This window comes from Squalius cephalus (assembly GCF_949319135.1).
Source record: "Squalius cephalus genome assembly, chromosome: 1".
Classification (NCBI taxonomy): Eukaryota; Metazoa; Chordata; class Actinopteri; order Cypriniformes; family Leuciscidae; genus Squalius; species Squalius cephalus.
In genome coordinates, this window is record NC_137122.1 from 41645971 (window position 1) to 41671430 (window position 25460).

At 38.0% G+C, this 25460-nt stretch overlaps 1 protein-coding gene across 1 annotated transcript in view; it reads right to left on the bottom strand.

The window, feature by feature from the left end:
- Positions 1-598: 598 nt before the first annotated feature.
- septin12 (septin 12) overlaps positions 599-25460 on the bottom strand; it is a 64056-nt gene continuing 39194 nt past the window's right edge. Inside the window, exons 3-11 of the mRNA XM_079847298.1 lie at positions 21392-21646; positions 13500-13628; positions 6764-6845; positions 5910-6047; positions 5075-5192; positions 4029-4124; positions 3792-3888; positions 3422-3473; positions 599-1649 (exon numbers count right to left, since the gene is read on the bottom strand). Of these exons, the coding sequence (XP_079703424.1) occupies positions 1490-1649; positions 3422-3473; positions 3792-3888; positions 4029-4124; positions 5075-5192; positions 5910-6047; positions 6764-6845; positions 13500-13628; positions 21392-21646 (1127 nt within the window). The 3' untranslated portion in view covers positions 599-1489. The remainder of the gene's footprint in view (positions 1650-3421; positions 3474-3791; positions 3889-4028; positions 4125-5074; positions 5193-5909; positions 6048-6763; positions 6846-13499; positions 13629-21391; positions 21647-25460) is intronic.

A 25460-nucleotide genomic window follows, 5' to 3' on the forward strand; every position in this document is an offset into this window, starting at 1 on the left:
TTTTGGTGATCAAAGACGAGTTTTAAGTTATAAAATGATTGACTACAGGGGGACTTTAACTTTCTTTTTTAACTTCATTAAGCAGCACAACCATTTTCAACTGATAAGGAAACAAATAAATGTTTCTTAAGTACTAAATCATCATATTAGAAAGATTTCTAAAATATCGTGTGACACTAAAAACTAGTGTAATGAGAAATGATGCAGAATATTCAGCTTTTACATTACAGAATAAAGTATATTAAAAAAGTAATTTTAAGTTTTAATAATATTTCACCATATTACAGTTTTTGACAGTATTTTGCCTTGCTGAGCATAACGTCTTTCAAAAACATAAAAAAAAAAATCATACTGACCCCTGAATTTATAACCGTAGTATATAATATTATGGCAAACACCAGTGAAACCAATAGCATTGTCCAGTGGCTCCAAATAAATATTGAACGCTGGTGACAGTTTTTTAATCATAAAACAATGGTGTTTACATGAATAGTAATATTAGTAACTAGGAAATCATGATGCCGCTAATACATGTTGCATAAAAAAAACGTGTTGCTGCGACAGAAAATAAGAACACATTATAGTTATGTACAGTAGCTTTGATAAGCAAAAGGGCAAGACGGACTCCTGGTGTCCAGTGGAGGGAAGTAAACAGCACAATGTGTACCTTTAAACAGCAAGTTAACTGGTTAGAGAAAGAAAAACATATAACCGTAACCTTGACCTGTTACTGTACGACAAACATCAGTATGAATCGACTTTCTCTTGTTTCTCTACCCATCTCTGCATTATAAATGATCAATAGTATTAAATTTCATACCAGACCTTTGAGGTCAAAGGTTATATTTGAAATATTTCCCATTATATCAACACATCGGCTATCATCACAGCAGTCATGTATGGATAGCAGTAAGAGACTCTTTAAGTATCGGTTAAGAAAATACCTTCAGCTTCGAAGCAGCTATGGTAAAAAAAATATTTGTCTAAAGTTTTTAATCTCTTCTTTTACAAAAGTACAGGTAAAGATCATATTTTTGCGGTAAAAAAAATCTAAAATAATTACTTATGAAAATAAAAGAGCAAAAGGAGCATGTCACATTGCTGGTTCAGTGTTAATGTATAGGTGCAGTAACAGATAGGGATTATGGGATTTTCTCATCTAGTGATGTCAGGCGTGCAGACACACACACACACACACACACACACGTTTTCCAACATGCCTCTGTTCCATTCATTCGGCAAAAAGAGTTTGAAAGATATCAAAAGAGAAAAATTACATAGAGGGAAACGTTCTCTTAGCCAAAACCTGGTTCAATTCTACCCATAATATAGATTAATTTCAAAAAATAGACTCATATGAAGTTTACATGCCTAAGCGGAAATGTCTTTAATCAAACGTGTCGATTTTCCAACAGTGGCAATCTAGAAGTGAAATGTTCATCTCTCCCATTCTGACGAGGGGTGAAGGCGGGTGCACACTTCATCTCTTTCAAAGGTGACTCTCTGCATCACTCTTCTCTAGGGTACCATTCTCCCAGATCAAAGGTGAAAGTGCCTGTCCATTGGCATTACTCTCGTTAAGTCTTTTCACTCTGTACGTCTCATAGTGGATGTTGTGAGTGACGTCCTTCAAATCTTGCAAGTGGGACCTTGAAAGTAGAGCGCAATAGAGCATAATATTAATTTTGATCCCACAATAACATACCCTGAGGGAAATATGCACAATGTAAAATAAAAGTCATTCTCCTATGTTGGAATTGAATTGTTTACTGACTACATTAGCTTTTTATGATCCCTTTGTGTGATTCAGTTGGTGTTTCCTGCTCTAATTTGATCTCCGCTTCAGCGGGAGGCCGATCAAAAAGTGTGAAAGGCAATTCAAAAATGTGGAGCGTTATAACGGACATCCTTTGTATCCTGTTTCAGCAGGGAATCACTCTCACACCATCTGTCAATGGGCCGCCATCCAAGAGTTATGGTGAGAGGGCTTTGTGACCTGGCCTCACCTGATTGGACTCTGTAATTAACCTATCCTTTACTGAGCTCACAGGAGAGGGATGTACTCATGACCTTCTTAGCTACTACTCATATATTAACTTAACCAACACAACCAACTGAAATGGTTGTATGCTTTCTTAAGTTACAAGTTAGTACACCTCCAAGTTGTTAGTTATATGAAGATGTTGTGTTTTCAGTGCTGAGTTGCAAGGATGAAGAGCAAAAAAAAAAAAAAAACACCTTTATAAAAGTGATGTAATTTGACCAGAAGTTAATTTGAACTGCTGCTGCATGAAACTCTGACATCTGTTGACCAATCTGTTGTTGAAATGCTAATGGAATTTCTGTCATAACTTGCAACCAACCATATAAGGGATCAAATAAAAATCCTCAAGAATCAAGTAAGATTATACTGGACACACACACACACACACACACACACACACACACACACACACACACACACACACACACACACACACACACACACACACACACACACACACACACACACACACACACACAGTTTTTTATGTTTTATGGGGACTTTTCATATACATGAAGGATTTTTATACTGTACACACTGCATTTTCTATCCCCTTACACTAACCCTAAAACTCAACCAACCCATCACAGAAAACGTTCAGCATTTTTACATTTTCAAAAAACATCACTTAGTATAATTTCTAAGCTGTTTTCCTCACAGGGACCAAAAAATGTCCCAAAAAATACAGGGATTTCGGATATTACCATCTTTATGGGGACATTTTGTCCCCATAATGTAAGCTATACCAGAACCATAGCCACACACACAACACACACGTTTCTAGAGTGCAATGAAAATAAAGACAAAACAAACAAAAAAAAAAAACAGACAAAACAACAAAGACAGAAAAGAATATAGTCTTGTTTAATAAAGGATGGATTTTTGTATGATCCCATGTACGATTGGTTCCAAATTATGATATAATATCATTATATGATTATATATATATTTTTTACTAGATAGGCTAGATGAGTTATAGATGAGATAATGAGAAAAAAAATAAAAATAAATAAATACAAAACAACATTACTTGAGCCAGAAATGTACATGTTGGACCATAGCACCAGTGTTTACACTCTTCAGGAAGTTAGCCTATGAATACCTACAGTTGTTCACCTATAGTTGACCATTAAATAAAAAAATGTATCCTAAACTAGTATGGGATGTCATTGATGTAGCCGTTTGGATCATATTTTAAAAACTAAATTCTAAATTAAAGTTTAGGAAGAGCATGTTCTACATAATCTAATCCCATCAACCAGAATGCAAGGGTATAAATGGCTACTCCCATTTTACCTAAAAAGCAAGTCTGTCTATCATATGCTAATATCATTCTATTACGATATTTCAATACATGCAATTAAAAAATTGACTTACCTAATAAGAAGATCTCTCAAGTGTGCAAACTCACAATGCGCAACATTTTCAACTGAAATAAATAAAATACAAAGGCATATTCATGAATTCATCCAGGCATTTTGCATCACTGTACTTTCTATACATACCACTTGATGGCAGTGTTGAATAACCTAAATCACAGACAATCTTGCCTTGCAAAGCCTGTCAGCCTTCATTGTACAATTAGATTTGACAATTGTTACAGTTACCCTGCTGAAAAGACCAAGTAGGTCAACCAACAATCTTTCTGGAAAAGCTAGTTAAGAAGCCTGGCACCAGCATCCAAAACACAACATATTACTGGTGACCAGCAGTTCACGGAAGACGTGATTATTTGTGAGACTCTCACCTTCAATGATCCCCCACTTTGTTTTTCTTCCCAAAACTTTGTTCCCGTTCACCTGGTGTTCCTTATCTGTTCCCACCACAGCAAAAGGGATGTTTTCCTGAAAGAAACATTCGCAATTTCATCAAGCACAAAGTATAAATCACTTAAAGCAATTAAAGGGATAGTTTACCCAAAAACAATTTAAATCAAGTTATATTAATTGGTTGCAATGAAGTCTCAAGAGTAGCGTCATCATACCCTAATCTTATCGTTGAGTATCCGGTCTTCAGTGTCCTCATCATACTCGTTTTGTGGATACACTCTGATCCCATTGGCCTGGAGGTCCTGTCTTATCTGCAGAGAGAGGCTTCCAGTTAGATGGATTACACTGATTTTTACCACCTACCACACAAACACATACATAAAAACCGCACAATCGCCCTGGGGGTGAAATATGACAGCAGGTCCTCCTCCCGCTGTATTTTACTAGTCTCAATCTCGATCCTCATGCATTCTTGCACTCGGAGGCCACAGTAAAGTTCACTTGGAAATTCTTTTTTTCCCCTCACAGACAGAATTTCGGGCCCGAGGTGCAAAGCATTAGAGTTTAATGCCTTTGCTGCCATGTGTTCGTGTGGGGGAGGATTTTGGAGTGCGGCTGTTGAACATGGATATGATATCTGCGATTGATATCTTGAGCACAGTGTGACGTCCGCCCCCGCATGGCGCTCTGCTCAGGCTATTGAGCAGTGAGAGACAGCTCTGGATAATGGGCTGAAATGACAGAGTACATCATTAGGAGTGTTGTTTGGTGTATATTGATAGGAGACACACTGCGTGCGGGGGCCGTTCTGGCCCTGCGGTCCGTGCCGTCGGAGCTGTCCAAAAGCGTTCCGTGGGGAGAACTGATGGCAAGTGGCCTGGGCTGAAGTAGCTGCTATACATCAGTCAGAGAAGAGACCGTCTCCCGACGGAGACGTCGCAGACACCGCTCGTAACCTTAGCTTGGCCTATTCATTTTTCCAAGCCAGAGCCAAGGGACCTTTGGAGATTCGAATGCAACGTACGGTTCTCTCTCAATCCATTCTGCCCAGGTTTTTCAATCCATCTCACTTTTTATCCACACAGCTGAACTGTGAATTCTAACAATTCCAGCATTTACAGCAGCAGGTCATCCATATTCATGACCTCAATTATGCGAAGAACTGAATATTTACGTGTTGGCGGGAAATATAGAGGATGATCCGATTTTGCCTGCATATGATAAAATGTGCGTGCACAGGTGCAGATGACGGACAGCTCACCCTCTGTTTGAACTCTAGCCTCTCCTCCAGAGTAAGAGTGTCTGCTTTGGCGATCACAGGAACGATGCTCACTATCTTCCCCAGTCTCCTCATAAACTCCACATCTATGGGGCGTAACCTATAGAAGGGCAGGATAGATCATTAATAAAGCCCATGTTTCACTGCTGACACATTTGACCTCATTAACACCCAGTATTACCATTGATTTTGACTCATCCTTTAAATACAGGTGAAAATAGGGTACACACCATACTTTTGATAAAAGCATCTGCAAAATTAAATGGAAATTAATCCATCTAGATCATTTGATGCTAAAATATCATTACATGAAGTAACATAAAATAATATTACTGTACATTTTTATAAAAGAAAAGAAAACTTTCATTCATTTGTAATATTACTAAAAATGGCTGTTCTTTTGAACACTCTATTCATCAAAGAATCCTGAGAAAAATGTATCACGGTTTCCACAAAAAGATATTAAGCAGCACAACTATTTTCAATGTTGATAACAATGAAGAAATGATTTCTGAAGGATCATGTGACACTGAACACTGGATTGATGAATATACAGCTTTGTCATCACAGGAATCAAATCAACTGAATGCAGCCTTGGTGAGCAGAGACGTGAGAAGATGTATAGAACCTTTGTGTTTTGCAGCTAAAAGAAGGATTTTTCATGAAATCTCACTGGATTAGTGGGTTCAAATCTAAGACTTTCTTAAAAGATTCTTAAATGAAGCCTTGTCATATTAATGTGACAGACGCACAACAGCGTTTTAACATGTCTGGCTAGGTTTGAACCACATCATACGTGCTAGAAGTCGACACGCACCAGTGTCCAGTGGCTGGCAGGAAGTACACGCAGCAGTGAACGCGGGTGTCAGGGATTCTTCTCTTCCTGTTGACATTCAGCTCCTCCTTCAGGTATTTTTCATACTGTTCATTGACGTACTTTACAATGGGCTCCCAGCTGAGAAAAAAGACACAGGGAAGGGTTAACATTACAATTAACAACACATGCTTATACTTAAAATGACTCTTAAAATAAATATTCTGAAAAACACTAAGGCATGATTTTAGTGTCAAATAAACTTTTAACAGTAAAACCCCAAATGCTCTTTAATAACTAAGAGAATATATCTCACATATTTGATCTCACACTGCTTTAGAGCTCTCTTTGATATTGTGAGGTTCAAAAGCCTGAGACATCTAGTGAAAAAGCTTCTATTTGGCATTTTCATTGAAAATTATATTATTAGCATAACAATTTCAATGAAAAGTTGAATTAACATGAATTTCAGGATGTCTTTGTATTTGGTTTGTGTAAAACCTGATGATCATGTTCTCCGACATGATTTCATAATAATCCAAAGAACACCTTGTGCTTTCATGAAAACAAGAGCATCTGACCTTCTGTAAAAAGGTCACAAATGTCAGCCACAAATATACTTTTAAAATGTCTTTTTATTAGTGACCTAGAAATAGTACAGAATCGGGAATGGTTGGTTTAGTATTTTAACATTTTAATTTTTAAAATGATTTACAATTCTAAAACTTTCTGCTTATTTCCAAGTTTAAATTGGATTTTGAATCCCATATTTTAAATTGTGGCCTCAGACTTTTGGACTCTCCTGTATTTGTATATAGTATGAATTGTATATGGTAAGGTTTAAATGTTGCTCTCACCAGTTCTCATTGTTGATTTGGTCTCCAAATCCAGGAGTGTCAACTACCGTAAGCTTCATCTTCACCCCTTTCTCCTCGATGACTAGAAAATAACAAGACAAAAGAGTTAGAGAAGAAAAGAATGAAAGTCTTTTTTCCAGCAACATAAATTTCTTAGGGACTAATCGGCTAAAATCGCATACTGAAGACCCTGGGCTTTTCATTTAATCTCCATCTCTGATACAATACTGCAGGAATGTTTACAACAGGAAGTCAGCCTGCAAAAAGTGTCTAATATGCTGTCTGTGCAAGCAGGGACCCCTACTGTATCCCTGGCATTGGTTGATTGGCATTTGTTGTTAACTCATCATGTTAATCTTTCTGGATGAGGCAATCAAGGAAAATATGACGAGATTGTAACGAGGAAAAATTAAACTGTCAGTCAACACTCCAGATTCAAAGTGCTATAACTCTATCTGATGATGATCAATTTTTCGTACGCAGTGGGGCATTAGCAAAAGAGAGTGCCAGTTTTTGGATTGGTGGGCCAATGATTGAAAACCCCTCATGATCAGCTAATGGAAACACATATGCTCATCTTGGCGTGACTCAGCAACAAAGCAGGGCTTATTTCCTCCCATATTCACACACATGGAGGGAGCAGAGCTGAATGGTGGCATTGAGCGGCCCGCCACTTCATTTTCTGCACTGTGTAGTCTTTGAGAAAAGGGGGGATTGTGTAACACTCATCTCCCCTGGCGGTCAGTCTGCAGGCCAGCTTTTTTTCACAGGCTGTGAGGGCCACTGGGCCGCTTTGTAGTGTGTGGAGGTGTCAGGCACCCTGAGACTTTGGTACTCTTTGTTTTCCACAGGCCTGCTCTTTGGAAAGACAAAACTGCTGGGGAAGCAAGGGACAGCAAGACATCTGCTAGACGAAATGTCTCAAATCGGAAACTGCAAAGGCAATTTATTAGTTTAGCAGTAACACAGGCAGTAGTTTTGTCATTCTGATAGAGAATACCAGAGTAGGTCTATCGTTTCAGCCTTTTTAAAGTATTTGCAGAAGTTATAAGGTCATATTTACACTGATAAATACTGGAATGATCTGTAATGAAGAAGAAAAATGTTGCTTGGAGACAAAAAAAACAAAACACCATTAATCAGAATCTAGACAGAAGGTTCTACACTTTGTTCTTGTCTAAAGAAATATTGCTCTGAATTTGCTCTTTCACAGCTCAGAAGACTTAATGTAGTTATCAATTATGTTTCAACTCAATGTTTTGATAAGAAGAAAATAATAATAATGATAATAATAATACATATTTCTTGAGCAGCAAATTAGGATATTAGAATGATTTCTGGAGGATCATGTGACACTGAAGACTGGAGTAATGATGCTAAAAATTCAGCTTTACCATCACAGGAATAAATTAGGCCTATCATTTAAAATATACCACAATATTACTGTTTTTATTGCATTTATAAAAATCAAATATGCAGCCTCGGTGAGCATAAAGAGACTTTTTTCAAAAATATTTAAAAATCTAAATCTAAATTTAAAATTCAATTCAATTCACATTTATTTGTACAGTGCCTTTCACAATACATATCATTTCAAAGCAGCTTAACAGAAAAAACTGTGTCTACATTACAGTTTAGAGTGATCTGTTATCAGAGGTGACTGTGTCAAGTTATGTATTTCAGAAATACAAATCATGCATTAAGATAACAATGTATTAGTTTAAACAATGTATTCATTCAAGGCAGAAACAATGAGCTCATTAAAGTAATGAATACATATTTAGATAGTTTAATGTGAAAGAGTTTAATGTTAAGAATGTTCCCCAACTGTATAGATATTAGATCATAATAAATTCTCGCATGAGGGCTAATGCAATCGAAATAGTAAAATACAGTAAATATTTACATCATGTGTCAAGCGCTGCAGCCTCGCCTTTCTGAAGGCTAACATAAAAAATACCCAAAGAGGAACAGGACACTCTCATTCACTGTAATGTTTACGTTGTGCTACGGTGAGAAGTCAGTGAGGGGTGTCTCCTGAACCATGGGGATATCTCAGGAAGTCACAAGCTGAACCAACTTATCGTCAATCTTCTTTTGTTAAGAAACAGCACACCCAGCGTCTCCCATTCTTTTATTCTCATCCACCCACTCTCTCATTCTACAAGTCAAACATTTATAAACTATTGGGCCATAAGTTTTGAGAGGTCTGTGAGAAATGAGGTTTGGCTATGGTAGGACAGAGATACAACAGATGCTGCTACTGCATACTGGATAGAAACCTCCTTCCACTTGCAATGACACTGCTACGCTAAAAAAACACTTGTTCTTGATCTTACACAGAATACTTCCAAAAGCTCCTAAGACTTTCCACAAAGAAATATAACAGGCTGAGACAGCAACTGCGAAGATGTTGATGCACATCATTACAGGAAATTACAGTTTCAGATCTAAAAACAGATTTCAACATTTTGACCTTTGGCTAACTGAAGTGAAAGCTGTGAAGAAGCTAAGCTACTGCAAGATTACGATACTGAATAACATTTACATATCTAAAACCTGTCAAGGGGAAGTCAGAAACGGAAGAGAGATCAACAAGCAGATCTAGGTCTAAAGCTTTACCTGAAAACAAAATCAGATGACTAATTTCAAAACCAGTAGGCAGGAAACTAAAGGAAGAAGGATAGAGGTTTAGCGTAGCTGTTACGAAACCTGCACATGGCTGTATAGCAACAATTAACTCCATTGCTACGCCCTGGCATGGCACTAACTCTCTTTAGGGTTTTGTAATTGGATTTGTCTGTGCACATATCCAGACTGGGGGTAAAGTTCAGCGGTCTTCATACATTTCTGCTGTCACATAGGAACCATGGCAATTAACATAGCAGGCTACACTAATGACCCAGCCCAGCAAAGGCCTTTACACAGCAATTGACTGACACTTAAAACTACAAGAGGAGGCATGCTTCTCTGGCGTCTCGCAACATCCTGTGACAGAATCATTAGATTATGTTCTCTCTATATTTGATATGCTAAATTGCGGGTCATTCAATTAGAGGGCAGATTTGCAGTTAAACTAGATAACCTGGGTAACTCCACAAACTTTTGACCCAGATGAAAATGGCAAGGGTAATTAGATTGGGCAATAGCATATACATTTTATTAGTTAGTCTCATTCTTGCAGTTTAACACAGGCCTTTGCAATCCATCCAAAGAGAGTACATTTACTTTTCTTGTCCTACCGGGATGTTTCTGAATACAAGACACAGAGGACCACTATCAAATTTTGTGTTTGTTAGACCCCTGTCAGCCGGTCTACGGTGAGAAATGAAGATGGATAGCTGGGTGCGAATACACTAACTACTGAGGGCAAACATCCCCCCCCACACACACACACTCACTCACACTCAAACACTCAAACAATACTTTCATTTAAAGGACTAGTGAAGTTGGCTACGCCATCTGCCTTTCACACCTCTTTCCAATGATGCATGGTGGCGCCGCCAGAAGAAAAATGGAGATTCATTGCTTTCTCATTGCATATGCGGGATGTTTGAAGGTATGTGCATTTCTACGTGATCTACAGCTCAGCTCCCTCTGCTCAGCACAAAAAGGAGTAGCAGGGCCTTTGTATAGCTACTAACATGAGTTTTTTTATTTATCTTATCACTAATTTTGTATATTTGATTGTGCATGTTAATTTCCCTAATTTAACATTTAGATTAATTCTGGCTCCATCTAAAGCCCAAAGTACAGGTGAAACTTGAAAAATTTTAATATCGTGCAAAAGTTAATTTATTTCAGTAATTCAACTTAAAAGGTGAAACTTACAGTATATATTACATAGAAAATTACATGCAAAGGGAGATATTTCAAGCCTTTATTTGTTATAATTTTGATGATTATGGCTTACAGCTTATGAACATTTTCAAAATTTCAGAGATTTTGAATTTGGGGTTTTCATAAGCTGTAAGCCATAATCATCAAAATTAAAACAAATAAAGGCTTGAAATATCTCACTTTGCATGTAATGAGTCTATATAATGTATTAGTTTCACCTTTTAAAGGAGAACTCCGGTCAATTTTAACATTGAGCTCATTTTTTTGTACATTTGGAGTGCTGTCAATACAGAGAACAACGACAAAAAACGGTGTTGCCTACACCGAGTTATTCTATTTTTAAAATTTGCACCCTGTTGACTTCAATAGGGCAAGTAGTAAGCCTGCTTTTTAGCCTCTTAACATCCTTTAAGTGTCATTACAAGTGCACAGAAAATGTGAGTGATTCCTTCCGAGTGAACACGGGTGGATCTGACTGCCGTAGATGTTAGAGATATTAATAAAAACGAAGTTAATTCAGCCAGCGCTCATACCTTTGTTTACATCCTGTTTTCGGTGGAACGCCATAGTAATCGGTTGTCGAGTTCACGCGCGTGATAATTGGTAACTAAACCTATGCGCGTGAACTCGACAACCGATTACTATGGCGTTCCACCGAAACAGGATGTAAACAAAGGTATGAGCGCTGGCTGAATTAACTTCGTTTTTATTAATATCTCTAACATCTACTGCAGTCAGATCCACCCGTGTTCACTCGGAAGGAATCACTCACATTTTCTGTGCACTTGTAATGACACTTAAAGGATGTTAAGAGGCTAAAAAGCAGGCTTACTACTTGCCCTATTGAAGTCAACAGGGTGCAAATTTTAAAAATGGAATAACTCGGTGTAGGCAACACCGATTTTTGTCGTTGTTCTCTGTATTGACAGCACTCCAAATGTACAAAAAAATGAGCTCAATGTTAAAATTGACCGGAGTTCTCCTTTAAGTTGAATTAATGAAATAAATGAACTTTTGCACAGTATTCAAATTTTTAGTTAGTTATACTTAGTTTTTTATGCGTACTGTGCACGTGACATAAATTTAGACATCAGCAAAGTATGCTGGAGCTAAATGGCATCTAATTATGACATTTTGATAAAAACAAGTACAATAAAATGTTTAAAAATGAAATATACTAAATGAATCATTCACAATAAGATGACATATTTTAGAAAATAGTTTGGGTGAATTTCCATTTCATGCCGACTTAACAGTGTTAAATGTAATCTTTAGATAAAAAATAAAAAAAATCCATTTTCATACTGTACTTTCTAATTTTGTGATGCCTAAAATCACTATTTGAATTTAAAATGTAGAGCGTTTTTTTTTTTTTATGTTGATCAAAAAGTATTGAATTTTAACATTTATCGGTTATTGGCCATGTGGTAACATTTATCTGCTTATTGATACCAGATAGTGCCAAAATGCATTGTTTATTGACAATGTATTGATATATTTGAGACGTTTTGTTTTCAGGAAGAAATCAACCATAGTTGACCTCAAAAGCGAAGGAAAAATCCCTCAGGAAAAATCCAAATAAGCTTTGCTTCATTGCCAAAACAAGCCTAAATGAAACTTAACTCTACACATCTACACAAAAACACACCTGCCTGTTTGGAGACAAGAACCCAAGCCTCTATTGATTGTTACTCTGGAGGTAGTATGCGAGACAGAGATGGTACATTGCTCAATCAACCAATTCATTAACTCAGCTGAGCTTGCTTCACTGAAGTCAGATGCCGTGTATAAGTGGTGGCTTCCATTAGAGCAGTCATTTCCTGACCCATGCAATAAAATATGGCCCTGTGTGTGCTCTTCCTCTATCATTCTCTGTGAAAGAGAGCTCATGACGACCACTGTGGCCCGATCTCAACAGTTGAAGTGTGATTGATCTCTCCTAATCCGTCCCCCTTGCAGGCTTTTTAATTTCTCTTTCCTTTCAGAGCACATGCTCCGATCACTCTGGCTCTTCTCCAAGTCAAACCCTACAAAACACTGAGCTCTGCCTCCAGCTCATCCTGTCTAAATGTCACTCGTCTTCCATCCTTTCCGAAATCACTCCAGCCAACACACTCTGTCATGCCGGGTTCAGACTACTCAATATTGTTGTCTGTTACGATAGTCACTGTGTCAGATTTTGACTCCTAAATTCTTGTTGTGTAGTGGCAAAGAAACCACTTGCCGACCAATCATCGCATGCTGTCTTTAACAACGAGTGTGACGTCATCAAGATGGTGGAACTAGGGACTGACTTCTGGAAATAAGAGCGTAAGCAAACTATCGAAGCGGAACGTTATTTAGCTTAATGCTAATTCCAGTACTCCGTAAGCCTACTATCATTTGTCAGCATTTCTCACTCTGTCATGCTAGTCACTCGAGGGAACATCATAAAGGCAGAAGTATTGTTGCCATAGCTCCACGAACCTTTCCTCCATTGCATAATTCCAAAAACAGCATCAATACCATCGTCTATCTCTCGTTTTGCCCAATTTGAAAGCTGTGTATGGAAGAGCTTCTGTGCTCCTATTGGTCAGCTTCACAGATGGGAGGGTCTATGTTATTTGAATGCAACTGATGTAGTTATGACTTGCCAACTCCCAAAACTTCCTAGGAGGACTTGAATGCACCATAAAATAAAAACACATATTGACAAAATGTCCTGTTGCGGCTGTTGAGGACAAAAGCACAATTTTGAAAGACCATCAATGTTCAAAGATATTTATTGGGTCCAAATGGTGGCAGGAGGGGCTGACAGGGCTATGTGAACCAGCTAATCCTTGACCCCGTGGGTGAGACAGGTGTGTGACGGGGTATCTGTAAAGAAAGAAGTGTGTTGTGAGTTTTCAATACTCACTGTGGCTGACTGTTTGCAGTTGGACAGTTTTCGAGATCTTCTCCTCATAATTAGGAGTGCAGGACTTCCTGCTGACCTTGGACTTGAAGAGTGTGTTTACGAGCGTCGACTTCCCCAGACCGCTCTGACCTGTCAATGAGAAAAAGAATAGATTTAATGACTTTTGTTTGCAAACTGCAGTAAAGCACAATTAACTGCATATGTAGCAGACCCTGAGCACGTTTATTTGCAGGACGACCTTTGCTTAGCATTAGCAGGGGGGATAAAACTTTATTACTGCACACAGATAAGATGGCACACATAAAATTGAGGTCATAAAATATCACATGACCAGGCAGCACAGGCCTCCAGGGTTTACATAAGCCCTTGATACTGCAAATCATCAGTGATGTAATAAGACCAGGTCAAGCCACGGCAAAGTGCTTTAGTGTCTTATCTGGTGGGTGTCCAAACACACTGACAACACCACGCCGTTGGGAGCTTTGGGAAGCTTTTCCACTTAATGACTCTTTCACACTAGTCCTCACGGAGATCAGATCAGAGGGAGGAAGCTATTACCAGAGAGTGAGCCTTATCAAGGCCATCTCAATTCACTCAAATAAGGGTAAATCTATGGGGCCACCTTCATTGCCTCAAAGGACATGTGCTGTGTTAATGTGAGCTGCTTTGTATTGAGTGCTGATGATGAGCAGTGTGTGTGTGTTCTGTCTCGCTCAGAGGGCCCCTCAGGCCCACCAGTCAGCTTCCCTTTCGCAGGGCAGGGGTGGAGAATGTGCTAAACGCTCTCGCCGCTCCGTTTGCACCTGTTGAGAGGCCTGGCCGCCTCGGGAAGCTGTCAATGGATGAAAAGATTTGACAGAGATAGACGACAGAGCCGGGAAGATCTGGCCCCTCCATCATTGCCCACCTCAACAGAGGCTTTGATGGATTTATGCCATGGCCTCTTACCATGGGAGGCAGTTGACATCAAATTTATGAGGAACTGACAACCCACGTTGTGTGTCCTCCTGAGCCTCTTTGATTTAACAGTTCAGACAGTGGCTGAGCAAAGAAGGGCTTCCTGAAGCTTTCAGTGTAGTCACACATACTGTATCTCAATAGGGATGGGAATCAGAAGTTTTAATTACCTTAAATTTGGTTCTTTAACGATAGCATTAACAATTCTTTTTGTATTTTGGATGAAATATTACAAAATATTTGTAAAAAAGAAATGCAATTCCATTGCTAGATGGGGAGATTTTAAATTTACGGATATTTCCTTCAACCCACAAACACAACACATGTGAAAAATAAATACGGAAAATTTCTTCATATTAACATGATACATTGCACCATATTTTTACAGACTTTTCTGTGTATACATTGTCATATGAACAACCAGTAAAAAACTACGCTGATTGATACCAGACAGAACCAATTCATATGAGTCATATGAATCATTCATTCATGACTCAGACTACAACTGTGGTGCTATACATTTTTATTCAGAAAAAAGAACCACCTCATAAAACGTGTTCATTCGGCAAATCAAACTGCACTGGTCATGCTTTATGTTTTGTATTGTATATCAAGAAGTGGTGTTATGGTGAATAGCAGTACACAAAACAACACTCCTTAAGGTGCGGTGACATTAGCGATATTTCAGCAAAATTTCACAGGTAAAAAGGTCCATTGTCAATAGTGTAGTGATGTATGAAGCACTGCTCACATAGAAGTCACTTTTAAACCAAGCGGCTTTCTGTTGGTCAGCTTGGCAAATTTGTATGACTAACTTGAACATGAGTTAAATCTGCATTGGTAATTTTTCCCCCACACACGAAATTCCTGTACTTGCGGATTCTAATTGAAATGACCGAATATGACTGGAAATTTTGCCAAGCAATAGTAAATGTAAATGTACCTTTAGAGTGTATGCTGGTACATCCGCATCTGCGAATTAATGCACAAGCAAGGACTGTAACCGTTAACCAAACCAAACATCATTTGGTTCAGGTATTTGCAAAAAATGGAATCGGTACAAGTACTGATGATCTTATAAAGGACCCTGTGCCGAGATAATGTGAAAAGAATAAAGGCTAGACCCAGTCAGGTGCTTGTCTGAGTCATGCATTGACATATTCACCCAGAAATGGTGAGTTGTAAGAACTTGTCATTTACCACAACCACAAGATGCAAGTAGTAATTTTACCAGTGTCATATGTGTTTAACTCCGATTGATTTCTCAAAAGCATTTCAAATGGTGAAAAACACATCTCCCCTGAGACACTTTGATAAGCACTTTACAAAGCTTTTCCTTTGAACACAATATCTACAAAGCCCCCATTGACTTGAGGGCGACAACAAAGCTGAATGTATTGACTGCATTGAAAATGTCAGAATATGCTAAACTCGTATTTGGGAGCAGACTGCTACTTGACTTTTGGAAAACTGGGAGACTCGCAGTAGTTTAAGCCCAGAGGCTACAAAAAGGTCCTGACCTATACATCCGAGGACAAACTACACAGACCAACCGACTCCAAGTGCTACCATATGTGTGTGCGACTCTCGGATAAGAGCACCCCAGGGCAGGAAAATGTGGACAGATGAGCGTAGCGGACCAAACTCATCCTGTAGAGTTTCCTCCGTCCCTGCAATTTCATCCTGTTGTGTATATCTTGCTTTCGCACAATTCCTTCTCTTCCTGTATTTTGTCAAGTTTGCATTTGCTGTCATGTCATGTTTGCTAATACATACTAGTGTTCCCAAACACACCCTTGTCAGAACCCCTGCCCTTGTAATTTACAATGTATTGCCAAGGCAATAGCAAAATACACAAACCGAAAACTACACGAACCATAAAACTGATTCAAATACAAACAATCCCTGTTCAAAATAAGAGTCTTTTGCACTAAATAAAAGGTCAATGATTTGTCAATAGTTGTGTGTTGTGTCGAGAGTGAGTCAAACAGCTCTTTCTTCTTTCCTCTTTTACTGCCACTGTTTCCACACCTGTCTCTACCAGGAAAGGGAGGGAGAGTTTCACCTTTGATGTATGTCAAGAGTAGCTGTAGCAGGCATGGAGAGCACCACCATACTTACTACAGTACCAATGCTATAACTACCACAGTTCACTAAGGCAAGGAGGAAACTCACGCAGGCCACAAGCCAGCATTTGGGGAAGTGAGCACTGAACCAGAGCTGTTTTTGCTCTGTAGAATTCATCGCAATAATGATATGCTTTAACATGCCTTTGATCTGCTCCCTACTGAACAGGTTTCAAGCTGAAAAGCATCCAAGTGGCCAAAATGTGAACAGGTGAAAACTGCTATTGTCATATCTCCTCCTTATATCATTCCCACACACTTTGAGAGAATATTCAGCATCATATTTAAAGTTGAAATGTATCCATGGAGTGTTTCAATGGGTGTTTCTTCAAATTTGAACCTTTTTCAACCTTTTCTTTTTTGTTAAACATATTAAACTGATGTTTTGTATAGATTTATTGCTTTATTTGTTCCAGACTCACATTCAGTCTTAAAATATGAAAACCAATCATACAAATATTATTACGTTTAACTGATAATTAAAGAAAATGTGAAGTAAACTTGAGTAAATTTAAGTAAATTTGTGTGAATGTATTCTTATTGTACATAATTTACAATAGAGCTGTAATTTTCGCAAAATTATACAAAAGTGTGAAACTATTATTTGATAGTATGTATTTTGTATTTATGATACAATAAAAAAACATGCCCTTTTTCCCCAAATAATTTTTTTTACTTCCACTGCTGTCATTTTGTCCAAATGCTATAAATACAAAAAATAATATAAAGGGGTACAACGCTGACAAGATGTGCTTTTAAGAAAACTTGACTGTATATGCAGTAGAAAGGCATTTTTAAAAAAAGGGTTGTGATGTTCCCTTTAGCCAAAAAAGGTAGTGGAACTTCAACACCCATAATGCATTGGGCTCAATCCAACTGTCTGTAAGCAGGGATACAAAATTGGGTAATTACGATCTGTAGTTTTATCAAAAGCCTTGAAGCTGTCAAACGTCAAATGTATCAGTAAATGCTGGAAATGAGACTTACAGAAAAAAAGAAGACCAATTCTCCTGGGATGAGGCTACCGGAGTGTCCGAAAAATGACAGATGGAAACAGGGCTGCAGGACGGTTTTGGAAAAACAGTTTGCAACGCTAGTGGCGACTCCAGTGGTGCAAAAACGACACATTTCAGCTTTAATTTGTTTTGTTGACACCGTTGTGGAACAGCGGCTGATACTGTGTTTCTCCATGAGACTAGCAGCCTTTGAAGGATTTGGCAAAATGTCCTTTCTATTAACACTATGGAAGAACCACCGAGGGGAATGAAAGCACAAGCAAGGGAGTGTGGAAATCCTGGCAGCTTGGTTAAAAAAAAAAAATAGGGAGAGAAAAAAAGTGGAAAAGAAAAATGGTTCTCACTGGAGAGCTGGATGGCCTTGAATTTGTGATACTGGGGCCATCATAAATCCCCTTGGCTGGCCCAGTTGGGGAACACTCTGAGCAACATTTGGTTCCAGCCTGGCCCTGCCTCCCAGCCCACAGACAACACAACAATAGCCCTTGCCATTTAATTAGGTAAGGCCCACACTCAGCCAACACCCCCTCCTGGTCCTCCTCCTTCCTGCATGCTTACCCACACTCTCTCTAGAAACACAGGGGGATTTGGGAGGCTCTAGCACTCTGATTGGTTAGGCTTGAATAAAGGTGGCCAGTTTGAATCAGGCAGATGTCCAGTAACTGCCCGAGACAGTTAATACCAGTAGGTTCTGCTGGGTCGGCAGAGTACAGCCTTAGTAGGTAACCTGGCATAAAATATGTGACTATTCAGAAGACTTAAGCAGTTCAGAGGGCCCTTACTGGACAAAACCAGTGTATTCTCGTGAATTTCATTCAAAGAGTTTTAGTTTTTTTTAGATTTTTATAATTTTGGTTCTTTGTTTGTAATTAGGGTTGACTATATCAAATATTCACAATAGGGAAGATATAGATGTTTTAAAGGAGCATTTCACCCATGGGAACATTGATCTTTATTGAAAGTGGGTCATATATGTAGTCGAAATGTAAAATAAATTTTGAATTTGGTGCCTTCTTGACCGAGGAAAGAAAGAAAGTAACTTCAGGACGCATTTGTATGAAAGACAACAACTCCCACAATGCACCACATTGCACAGCTGCGCAAGCCACTCCCACTAATCCAGAACAACATATGAATCACTCTTCCGTCTATAAGGCTAGCTACCACCGGAGCTTGAAATTCATTTCACACAAAATGTCTAACGTTAGTTAGTTGGCGAACTCATTAGTGCATTACTCCTCGTTTGTATTTCTTTCGAAGTGGTGAATTATTGCATGGTACCTGGATGTTCAGTCAGAACATATGCGGTGCGAAACTAGGATAGTTCACAACACAAACGTCCGTGTCCTCGTCTGATTCAGAGATTTCGTCCAGGAGAAATTGTCATCGTTGAAATTCTTTGCCGCAGACGGACTATATCTCTGTGTTCGTAGTTGCATCTTACAGTCTATGAGTTGCATAGTGAGATCACCGGCGCCACCAGTCCGCCCTAACTCGAGCCAGTCCGGGCTCCTCGTCCGCGGCAGGCAGGTCTTCTGCCTCGGCTGCTCTTCGCTATAATGCGGCTTGTAAAGGTAGCCACAAACACCTGATTCAAGCATCAGACTTCCGAAATCCTCTTCTTCTATATCATATTGAGTAACGTTACCCTCCGCTATTGTCATTACTTTACATCTGTCTCCACAGCGCCTGTTAGCTTAGCTTCAAACAAGATGGAGGATATTGCTTTCAGTTTCAGAGAGTAAAGTCCCACCCACTGATCTGTAATAGGTCTGTAGCGTGAGTGGGTCCCGCCCCCTGGAATAATGAGGAGCTAGTGTTTGTAGTCTCTACACTTTTCAATGAAATGTGACTTCCTGCTTATTATGACGCAAAATGATGATTTTTACGTCATAATAAGCAGGAAGTAAAACACTTAAATCCTTATTTCTCCCATCTCAGGGAAAAATTAATGAAAAATCCACGTTTATTATAATATATGACTGGGTTTCTAACAATACAAAGCTTAATGCAAATGGGTGAAGTGTCCCTTTAATAGCTTCTCTGATTTGAAGATTTGTAGTAAATTTATGGTAATTTTGATGAATTTCTCTGAATTGAACTGAACTGTCTGACTCACCTTTAAAAAAAATCAAAAGAAAAATGTTTCATATTATATTTGAGAAAATAAATAAATACACAACCTTTAAATAATAAATACACAACGGTTTGTTAAAAAAAGTGCCTTTATGCTCACCAAGGCTGCATTTATTTGATCAAAATACAGTAAAATCAGAAATATTATTATAATTTAAAATAACTATTTTCTATTTTAATATATTTAAAATGTATAGTGATAGCAAAGCTGAATTTCCAGCATCATTGCTCCAGTCATCAGTGTCACTTGATCCTTCAAGAAATCATTATAATATGCTGAATTGCTGCTCAAGAAACATTTAGAAGTTCAAAAGTTCTTTTTTTTTTTGTAATAGAAATCTTTGTACAATGTATGTCACTTTTGATCCGTTTAATGCATCACTGCAAAATTAAAGTTAAATAAATAAATAGACTGACCTCAGACATTTGACATAAATATTGAACTGTATATTGAATATTGTGAAAAGGCTGAATTTTGTCCATATCACCTACAACCTATTTAAAACATGTATAATGTTTGTTTTTAATAAAATAAGCCACCTTTAATAAATAAACATATTTAACAACTGCAATTGTGTGCCAAATGTCAATATGCTACACTATGCACTTATACTATGCTCTATGTACTCAACCATCCGTAAGGTTTAAAAGGTTATTTTGTCATGATATAATGTCTGATATAATATATATATATATATATCCAGATATTTAAAGTGCACTTTTCCTCCTTGGAATTTTCAGTGTGAAGAACACACTACTTTAATTCATCCTTGATAGTAGCTTGTCTTTTGAAACACACGTTAATAATGTCACTCTGTCCACATATTTCCACTTCATCCATTCCTCACAAACAATACCACAGCCATTATTGTACATGCTCTAGTTACTTCAAACATTGATTTCTGTAACTCTCTCCTTTTCATTTGGGCTACCTCTCAAACTTCTCCATAAACTTCAGAAACCTACCATACTTACTAGAAACCTGGAGAGCACATCTCTCCTGTTCTTTATCAATTACACTGGCTTCCTGTTAAATATCACGTAGAGCACAAGATTCAGCTTTTCACTTTTAAAGCTCTGCACAATCTTGCATCCTCATATCTCTCTTGACTTAATAAAAATACTTAATGAAACTTAATAAAAAATAAAATGCATTATGATTATTATCACTCACACTATTCATACTACAAATGTGTGAAAATGAATAGTGCATAAGTTTGTGATGCACCTATAGTCTCTGAAAAGAGCTGAGTTTAAACCTTTCCCCTAACAGCCAATGACACTGAGACTGAACTATATATAGTCTGAAAGGTCTTCCTGCCCCCTTCAGCCCCTCTAAACCATACTCTGCGATTTTATACAAAGCTTTTTACCTTATTTGACGCCTCAAGTCTGTTCTATTTTCATCTTAGTCTTGGCTAAAACACCCCCAATCTCAACATAGCTCATTATGCAAAAACTACCCGAGTTGAAGTTCACACTTTGAGCAAAGAAAAAAACAGAGGTGTGAAGTTATTTAGGCCCAGCCGTTATGCATGCCGTTGGAAATTGATGGGGTTTGTATTGTTTTAAGGGCCTGATATTCTTCTGGTCAAATACAAACTGGACATATCCTGAATTTTTTTTCTCAACTAAATCAGACCAATGTTCCACTTACCAACCACCATGATATTAAATTCAAAGCCAGCCTTCATGGTTTTGCGTCTCATCTGGTCCAAGACTGCCTCAATGCCGACATATCCGAACAGATCTCTGCCCTTGATAATGCCTTGTGTGTCAGATTCAGTGAGGCATGGCAGAGGATGTTCTATCTCTACCACTCTCTCCTCCATCTCCCTCTCCTCCATGACCTCCTTCTCCTCCTCCATCCGGACAGGTGGCTCCAGGTCCAGGCCCTGCTCCTGTCCTGTTTCTGCCAAGAGAGAGAGAGAGAGACACCCACAAGTAAGCATACAGGAACCTCACATGTTTCTTAAAAAAAGTCTAATTAAAGCTCAGCCCCAATTGAGTCCTTGCAGATTGCGTCTGAGACACTTTAGTGATGTAATGTCTCATAGACTGTCGGGTATCAGTCTGATGTGCATTGCGGGCACCTAAATATAACAAATAGGACACTATACAGTACTTTGGCAATGTGCAAGGCATTGAATGAATCCAATTTAAATGTGTTGAAATCATTTATCATGAATCAAATTTAAAAAGAAATTTTTTTTTGTGTGTAAATACCAAACATTTATTTTTATTTCAGTTTTGTTTTTTTAAATTGTAGTACTTCAACTTACTTCAGTTAGTTACCAAAATAACATTTATAATTTTCGTTTAAGTTTTTTAAGTTTAAGTTGTTGTAATATTTATATTTTATTTAATTTCAGCTTTATTTCAATTAACGGAAATTATTTTTAATAGTTTTAGGTTTTAGTTAATGATAACAGTATACATTATAGAAATTGTATTTATTTTTTTATTTTTTGGGGCCAAAATGTTGGCTGGAAATTAGAGATCTGAACTATTTGGGAAGCAGAAAAAACCCTGGACCAGGTTAGGTTATTTTCCTTTAAGTATTTTTACATTAAGATTCTGTTGTGCACACATTTACCCAGCGCCCACGTTTCCTGACATAAGGTGCATAGCATAACGCACAATTCACCGCTGCAATTAATTTGAGGAAAATATGTTAATTTTTTTGCCAGATTTGTTTATGAGCCAGAGCGCTGTGCGCTGTGAGCATGCAGGTGGAAATTAATGCACATTATGACTGACAGGAGGCAACTGTAGGTGAGGCACAGGTCGATTCAGACGGGGATTTGAAATAAGGCAGCGGCTATTTGCACTAAGCACTTAGTGCTATTTGCACAAAGTGCAAATAGCAATAGATGCTATTCACACTAAGTGCAAATAGCAATAGATGCTTTTTAAGTGTAAATAGCAACTAGATTTTTTTACACTAAGTGAAAGTAGCATATTTCTTAGCGATAGCTGCTATTTACAGTAAGTTTAAATAGCAATGGATTCTACTTACACTAAGTGCAAGTAGCAGCATTTCTTAGCAATCTGCTATTTACACTATGTAAAAATACTATTTTCTTTGCAATAAGTGTAAATAGTAGTTAGAGGATATTTATAATTATAAATAGTGGAAGATGCTATTTGGACCTCAGTGTTGTTGTAGCCTACATTCAATGGTATGTAATAATAACACATGTAAATGGTTATATTTATTAAAATGATTAAATGGATGGGCCTTATTGGGGCAATAAAGCCCTCCCTAAACCTACCCCTAACCGATAAACACACGTTAGACACTTTATTTCCATTTTTCAAATTTTTTTACATTTTTATTGAAAATAAATGACTTTCCAATCTAATAAGAGATGGGAAAAGGGAGTAGAGCGAATTCAGCAAAAGGCGAAGCCTTCAGCATTTGCGTCAGAACTTTCTGCCACTCGCCTTACCCCTACACTATTGCTGCTGGAAACATTCAAGTGTCTTCCTTAATTTTGTCTGGCCTAACCAGACGTCAGTAGGCGGAGTTAGTGTAAATAGCATTTGCCAACAAGGAGGGCTATTTGTACTTATTGTAAATAGACACTCCGTTGAAATAATGAGGATGAAGAATTGAGAATTGTCCATAATCGTGCTTCCATCGTGGGCTGAAATGAGGCCTTAGATTCAATTGTTAAATGAAGGTTTACTCAAGATTCACAGAATGGCAATGAGTATGGAAAGTACCCTCAATGTGCATTGAACTTTATGCAGCATAGTGTCAGCAGCGAAAAAAAAAAAACAGAACAGAAATGGCTTTGCTGCCTGCGCATCAGTTTGTTTAGCTCAATTGAGTTCACTTGCTAGAGCGGCCAACACAGAGACAGCAGTTCACACGGCACTAGTTAACCACTGAGGCACGGACACCTGTCAGCTGGCTCGGACGGAGGATGCTCCATCTGACTCGTGGATAGTGTTACAGGACTAATGTTTGTCTTATCCCTGTATACTGTCATTTGTACTATTGCCATCTTGAGACAGCACCGCTTTATAAGAGGATTGTAAACAATCCCCCCCGATAACCTCTGAAGTTGTCTTGTTGGAGAACAAACAAAATTGTTCAAAACAAAGTCAAAACCTTCACAAGTACACAACACTAGCTGCTCAACGTTGAACAAAATCCAGGATTTAAGAATCAGCTCGCTCTCATTAGAATTGAATGTGACATTTGTACATTTGATTTAAAAATAAAAAAGATTTGAAAAAATAATACATTGATGTATCTGGATTTAATTTAATATTTAATTCATCCTTAAATTAAAATTCTGGGGAACAAATGGCAATGGCAACAAAACTTGGACACCTTGAACTTGGAAAACAGCACAACAATATCCTACAGTTGCGCTAAAACTTGTGGGAATGAAGAGTATTAAACGTAATCTTATGACAAGCTGAATAATATAAGAACTGACCATCTCAAATATGAGAAGACGAGTTGTATTACCTTGCAAAGACCACAGCTGCTTTCACACCCATTTACAAAGTGTGCATGTGTATTTTAAAATCAGCTCATTTGTGTATGAAAATATGGAAATGTAAAATGATCCCCAGGAAATGCCAAGTCTACTATCCTTTATTATGCATTGCTAATAGCAGAGAGTGTGAACTACACCCAACATGACATCACAGATGCTCTGATTGCTTCATATACATGAGTGTGTCACATTAACAGGTCAACAAAATGCCATTAACACAAGTATGCCAAAACACTATCACAATAGCATTATCTTAAAGGGATAGTTCACCCAACATTTTCTCACTCTCATGTCTCACATTGATAATTTCATATAATTTCAATCATAATGTTTCAGCTGTTTTTGCCCATAGAATGAAAACCATGGTGTCCAAAAAAAATAAAAAATAAATCACATCGAAGCCCTTTGACTTTAACTGTATGGAGAATCAAAACACAATGCTGAATGAATATGATCTTTCCACCTCAGGCAAAAATTCATACTATGTTGAGTTTCTTGGCATCAGTATCTCTTAGAAGACGAACATTGTGAAAGTGTTGTTGCCAGAGGCTGCAAATGTGCTCGCCTCAATATGGCTTTCTCACGTCTACTTAAAAGACTTTCTCATGCTGTGGCTTTGGCCAGGTCACAACCCTGAGTCTTGCTGAATCACACTTTCCAATTATACCAGCTTAAGATCTGAACAATCATATGTCACATGCAGCAGTTGATAAATGTTCATTTCAGTGAGTCTAGAACTATGTGTAGTAAATCAGCATGCAGCACGTGCTGTGATTGATCAGCTGAGACAGAGAACAGTCGTGAACTGAGGAGCCCGTCTGCTGGTCCAGAAGACTTAATTGGCTATAAATATACTGTACATCCTCCAGCCACCAAAATGGAACTAATCCTGGGCTTCTTATTGCCTAACTGTCTTCACATCCAAGCGATTCATCCAGCACCTGAGGATCTATGCAAGACTTGAGTCAAAGCAACTGAATTACTGGTTTTGAACTTAGCGTAATTTTAAAAGTATATAATGTCATTATTGAACACATAAAGTTTGAAGTAAGACTTTTGTGAGAAGCACAACTTGTGCAACAAGGCGAAGAGACAACCAGACTGTGGACTGACAGATTTATTTATTTGATGCAGTCTGAAAACTGCCTGCACACTAATAGAAGCTGACAAATAGAGCCAGAGATTGAGAGGGTAGACACACTGTCTTCC